The 5983-nt window shown below is 64.3% G+C and overlaps 2 protein-coding genes across 2 annotated transcripts in view; one reads left to right on the top strand and one right to left on the bottom strand.

Moving 5' to 3' along the window:
- KAT5 (lysine acetyltransferase 5) overlaps positions 1-3881 on the top strand; it is an 11626-nt gene extending 7745 nt beyond the window's left edge. The window contains exons 7-11 of the mRNA XM_041413470.1: positions 55-303; positions 761-854; positions 1813-1972; positions 2785-2803; positions 3441-3881. Coding sequence (XP_041269404.1) covers positions 55-303; positions 761-854; positions 1813-1972; positions 2785-2803; positions 3441-3668 — 750 coding nt within the window. The 3' untranslated portion in view covers positions 3669-3881. The remainder of the gene's footprint in view (positions 1-54; positions 304-760; positions 855-1812; positions 1973-2784; positions 2804-3440) is intronic.
- Positions 3882-3883: 2 nt separating this feature from the next.
- On the bottom strand, positions 3884-5348 carry RNASEH2C (ribonuclease H2 subunit C). The gene is made up of 4 exons (XM_041413471.1): positions 5181-5348; positions 4968-5100; positions 4698-4817; positions 3884-4338 (listed from the first exon to the last, which is right to left on the bottom strand). The coding sequence occupies exons 1-4, from the start codon at positions 5312-5314 to the stop codon at positions 4291-4293; spliced, it is 435 nt and encodes a 144-aa protein (XP_041269405.1). The 5' UTR covers positions 5315-5348; the 3' UTR covers positions 3884-4290.
- Between the last annotated feature and the right edge of the window lie 635 nt (positions 5349-5983).

Here is a 5983-nt window from a genome sequence, read left to right as displayed (position 1 = left end):
CCCCGCTGTCCCCCCCGATCCCCCCGTCCCCCGCTGACCCCGCTGTCCCCCCAGGACTCGCAGGACTCGTCGGACGGGGCCCCCTCGGCGCCCAGGATGACGGGCAGCCTGGTGTCGGACCGCAGCCACGACGACATCGTCACCAGGATGAAGAACATCGAGTGCATCGAGCTGGGCCGGCACCGCCTCAAGCCCTGGTACTTCTCGCCCTACCCCCAGGAGCTCACGGGGCTCCCGGTGCTCTACCTGTGCGAGTTCTGCCTCAAGTACGGCCACAGCCTGCGCTGCCTGCAGAGGCACCTGGTAAACGGGCGGCTGGGGGGATCTGGGGGGGTTTTGAGGGGATTTGGTGTCTGGGGGGGATTTGGAGGGTCTGGGAGGGATTTTGGGGTGTCTGGGGGGATTTGAAAGGGTTTTGGGGCGTTTGGAGCGAGTGGATGGGAGCACTGAGGGATGAAGGGTGGGGAAGTGGGGGGGAAAGAGAGGATTTGGGGAGGGTCTTGGAGGGTCCTGGAGAAAGAAAAAGGGGGTTGGGGGATTCCTGAGGGATTTGGGGAGCTCCAGGAGGGATTTTGGGGTGGTCCCAGAGGTTTTTGGGGTCCCATCCTGGGGGGGTTTTGGGTGCAGTCCCAGGGGTTTTTGGGGTGGTCCCCGAGGTTTTTGGGGTCCCATCCTGGAGGGTTTTTGGGTGCAGTCCCAGGGGTTTTTGGGGAGCAGTCCCAGGGGCTTTTGGGGTCCCATCCTGGGGGGTTTCCTGCAGGAGAAGGAGTCGACCGAGGATTACAACGTGGCCTGCATCCTGACCCTGCCCCCGTACCAGCGCCGCGGCTACGGCAAGCTGCTCATCGAGTTCAGTCAGTGCCCCCCAAACCCCCCCAAACCCCACCCCAAACCCTGGGCACCCCCAAATCCTACCCCAAACCCTGGGAACCCCCAGACCCCACCCCAAATCCTGGGAATCCCCCATATCCCACCCCAAACTCACCCCAAATCCCTGGGAACCCCCAAATCTTCAGGTGTCCTCACCTGTTCCCCCTGTCCCACCTGTTTCACCTGTCCCTCACCTGTCTCTCACCTGTCCCCACCTATCCCACCTGTCTTACCTGTCTCCCCTCTCTCCCCTGTCCCTCACCTGTCCTCTGTCCCTCACCTGTCCCTCCTGTGTCCCTCACCTGTCCTCTGTCCCTCACCTGTCCTCTGTCCCTCACCTGTCCCTCCTGTGTCCCTCACCTGTCCTCTGTCCCTCACCTGTCCCTCCTGTCCCCTGTCCCCACCTGTCTCTCCTGTGTCCCTCCCTTGTCTCACTTGTCTCTCCTGTGTCCCTGACCTGTCCCCTGTCCCTCACCTGTCGCTCATCTGTCCCTCCCTTGTCTCTCCCCTGTCCCTCACCTGTGTCACCTGCCTCTCCCGTGTCCCTCAAATGTCCCGTCCCTCCCCTGTCCCTCACCTGTCGCTCACCTGTTGCTCACCTGTCCCTCCTGTCACTCACCTGTGGCTCACCTGTCACTCACCTGTCCCGCATCTGTTCCTCCCCCGTCTCACCTGTTCCCTGTGTCCCTCCCCTGTCTCTCCCCTGTCCCTCCTGTCCCTCACCTGTGGCTCCCCTGTGGCTCACCTGTCTCTCCCCTGTCCCTCCTGTCCCTCACCTGTGGCTCACCTGTCTCTCCCCTATCTCTCCTGTCCCTTACCTGTGGCTCCCCTGTGGCTCCCCTGCGGCTCACCTGTCTCTCCTGTCCCTCCTGTCCCTCACCTGTGGCTCCCCTGTGGCTCCCCTGCGGCTCACCTGTCTCTCCCGTGGCTCACCTGCGGCAGGTTACGAGCTCTCCAAGGTGGAGGGCAAGACGGGCACCCCCGAGAAGCCGCTCTCGGACCTGGGGCTGCTCTCGTACCGCAGTTACTGGTCCCAGACCATCCTGGAGATCCTCATGGGGCTCAAGGCCGAGGCCGGCGAGCGGCCCCAGATCACCATCAAGTGAGCCACGCCCCCTTCCCGAGGCCACGCCCACTCATGAGGCCACGCCCTTCTCATAAACCCACCCCCTTGTTGTGAGGCTCCACCCCTTTCTGCTCCACTCCTTCCCAAAGCTCCGCCCATACAGAGCAATACCCAATGTGGGCGGCTCGTTCAGGCCACGCCCCTTCATGAAACCACACCTCCTCATAAAGCCACACCCCTTACTGTGAGGCTCCACCCCTTCACAAAGCTCCACCCACCACAGAGCAATACCCAATTCAGGCAGCTCACCCAGGCCACGCCCCTTCATAAAGCCACACCCCTTTCTCTGAGGCTCCACCCCTTCTCAAAGCTCCACCCACCACCCAGCCATGCCCAGCTCAGGGGGCGTGGCAGCTTCTCCAGGCCCACCCACCTTGCAAAAAACCACACCCCTGAGACCCCACCCCATCTGTCAATCAATGCTGAGCATTGTACAACAGCTAGTCCCGGCCACGCCCCTAAATTTTAACCACGCCCACATATTCGCGGCTCCACCCCCTCATTTTCCCAACCCTGGGTGGGTTTAGGGGGTCTGGGGGTTTGGGGGAGTTTCTGGGGGGATTCTGGGGGTTTTGGGGGTGTCAAGTGGCGAGGGGGCTCTGCACACCTGGGGGGGCTCACACACCTGGGGGGGCTCACACACCTGGGGGGGCTCACACACCTGGGGGGGGCTCTGCACACCTGGGGGGGCCCCGCACACCTGGGGGGGCTCACACACCTGGGGGGACCATGAAATATCTGTGTCCCCCTTTAGACACCTGGGTATCACACATAAATTTGTTCCTCAGCTGTGCACACCTGTATGGGGTCAGTGCACCCTGACACACCTGTGCACACCTGTACACACCTGTCCCACCTGTGCACACCTGTCTCACCTGTCCCTGCAGGGTCAGTACATCCTGACACACCTGTGCACACCTGTGCACACCTCTCTCACCTGTGCAGGGTCAGTACATCCTGACACACCTGTCTCACCTGTGCAGGGTTAGTACATCCTGACACACCTGTGCACACCTGTGCACACCTGTCTCACCTGTGCAGGGTCAGTACATCCTGACATACCTGTCTCACCTGTGCAGGGTTAGTACATCCTGACACACCTGTGCACACCTGTGCACACCTGTCTCACCTGTGCAGGGTTAGTACATCCTGACACACCTGTACACACCTGACACACCTGTGTGTCTCACCTGTGCAGGGTCAGTACATCCTGACACACCTGTGTGTCGCACCTGTGCAGGGTCAGTACATCCTGACACACCTGTCTCACCTGTGTGTCTCACCTGAGCAGGGTCAGTACATCCTGACACACCTGTCTCACCTGTGTGTCTCACCTGAGCAGGGTCAGTACATCCTGACACACCTGTCTCACCTGTGTGTCTCACCTGAGCAGGGTCAGTACATCCTGACACACCTGTCTCACCTGTGTGTCTCACCTGAGCAGGGTCAGTACATCCTGACACACCTGTCTCACCTGTGTGTCTCACCTGAGCAGGGTCAGTACATCCTGACACACCTGTGTGTCGCACCTGTGCAGGGTCAGTACATCCTGACGCTCTCCGAGGACATCGTGGAGGGCCACGAGCGCGCCATGCTCAAGCGGCTGCTGCGCATCGACGCCAAGTGCCTGCACTTCACCCCCAAGGACTGGAGCAAGCGCGGCAAGTGGTGAGGCCACGCCCACCTGGCCACGCCCACCGGACCACGCCCTGCCAGGCTCCACCCTGCGTGGGCCACGCCCTGCTCGGCCACGCCCGCCAGGCTGCGCCCTGGCCACGCCCTACCGGGCTCCACCCCGCAGGGCCGCATCCTGGCCACGCCCTTCCAGGCCACGCCCCCTCGTTACCAGGCGCCGCACATTAAACAACACCTGGCCCCGCCCACACCTGGCGCTGCAAATCCTTTATTGACCATGAAAGGGGCGGGGTGTTATCAGGCCACACCCACTGCAGGAGTGGTTTTGTGCATGGGTGTGGCTTTGTGTGTGGGTGTGGCTTTGAGAGGCCACACCCACAATGAGACTGGCTTTGTTTGTGGGTGGAGCCTCTGAACAGATTTGGTCTTTTAATTAAAGTGGGTGGGGTTTCCGCAGGCTCCACCCACACTGGGAGGGGCTTCAGGCACTCTGGGTTAAATAAGCCCCACCCACTGGGTGTGGTCAGCTGTTAATGAGGTGGGTGTGGCTTTAAAGGCTCTGCCCATTCTGGGTGTGGCTCCACTTGTGGGCGTGGCCTCAGCCATGCTGGGTCTGCTGATGGCACCGGGAGGGGCGTGGCTCTGGTGGGTGTGGCCTGTCATGGCTCCGCCTCCTCATCACTGTCCTCAGTCACGGGGGCGTGGAGCTGGGGGAGGGGCAGGGTGCGCTCAGGGACCCCAAAATGAGACCCCAGACCCCCAAATGAGACCCCAGACCCCCCAAATGTAACCCCAGACCCCCAAAGTTGACCGCAGAGCCCCCCAAATGAGACCCCAGACCCCAAATGAGACCCCAGACTCCAAAATGAGACCCCCAACGTCCAAAGGTTACCCCAGCCCCCCAAATGTGACCCCAGACCCCAAAATGAGACCCCAGACCCCCAAATGTGACCCCCACCAACCCAAAGGTGACCCCGGCCCCCCCAGATGTGACCCCAAACTCCCCCAAATGTGACCCCAGACCCCAAATAAGACCCCAGCCCCCCCAACGCCCCCCCAGACTCACAGCCTGGGCGAGGGGTCCCCACTGCAGGGCCCGGGCCAGGCCCCGGCCGGGGGGAGGGGCGGTGTCACCCCCCCAGTCCGTGATGGCCCCGAAGGTCCCGGTCACCGTCACCCCCCCGGCCTGGGGGGCAAAGGGCAAAGGTCAGGGGGGGCACGGGGCCGGGACCCCCGGGGAGGGGAAAAGGGGGGGCTGGGAGCCCTCCAGGAGGGGAAAAGGGGGGGTTCTCTGCCCCTCTGGGGGTCTCTGCCCCTCTGGGGGTGTCTGCCTCACCTGGGGGTCCCCGGGCTCGCCCAGGGGGGGCTCTCCGGGCTCCCCCCCCCTCAGCACGACCCCCATGTAGCCGGGGGGCAGCGGCAGCTCCCGGCCCCCCAGGCGGCGCCCCCGGAACGAGGCCCAGAGCTCTTGGGGGGGGGGGACAGAGAGGTGGGATGGGACCCCCAAAACCATGCCCAGGACCCCCAAAGCCACCCAGGACCCCCAAAACCGCCGGGGCCGGGCCGGGCCCGCAGGAAGGCGGCCACGGGCGCGGGCCCGTCGTGCTGCACCCGGCAGGGCAGGAGCTGAACCGGGAGCGGCTCCGGGGCGGCCCCGGGAGAGACCCGGAGCCGAACCGCCATTTCTGAAGGGGGCAAATTGGATGCGACGGAAGTGACGTCACAGCGCGCCGGAAGCGGCGTGAGGAGTCCATGTAGGAAATCAAGATGGCTCCGCCCATGGGGGAGGAAAGATGGCGGCAGCGGGCGGAAGTGGGAGGTGCAAGGAATGATGGGAGATGTAGTTCGGGGTCGGGGGGCTGTCTGAGACCCCTCCCCCCTGTGCTGGGACCCCCCCAACTCCCCAAAGACCCCACCAGACGCCCCTCTCACAGAGCCGGACACGGAATTTGCGCTTTTCAAGTTTTTTTTGGGGAAGGGGGTCACAGAACGGGGCTGGGGATGCTATGTCCCGACACGCCCCCCCTCCCCCCGCTATGTCGCGACAGCGGGGGGAGGGACGGCCGCGCCCCCCCCCAGCACCAAGAGGGTCTCGGGACCCCCCCCCAGCGACCCCCAGAGCGCCTCGAAGGCGCGGCGGGCGCGGGGGGGGTCCCAGGACGGGGGGAGGGCGAGGGGGCGGAGCCGGATCCCCAGGGGCAGCTCCAGCGGGGGGAGGGGCGCCAGGAAGGAGCCCCCTCCCCCTTTTTGGGGAGCCCCCCCCGGGCTGAAAACAGCGGCGGCCTCGAGGGAGGGGGGCAGGGCTCGGGGGGGGCTCAGGGTCAGGGTCAGCTCGGCCCCCCCCCCGCGACC

The sequence above is a fragment of the Onychostruthus taczanowskii genome, unplaced genomic scaffold (genome assembly GCF_017590055.1).
Source record: "Onychostruthus taczanowskii isolate IOZ18803 unplaced genomic scaffold, ASM1759005v1 scaffold411, whole genome shotgun sequence".
Taxonomy (NCBI): domain Eukaryota; kingdom Metazoa; phylum Chordata; class Aves; order Passeriformes; family Passeridae; genus Onychostruthus; species Onychostruthus taczanowskii.
This window is presented reverse-complemented; position numbering and strand designations above follow the sequence as displayed.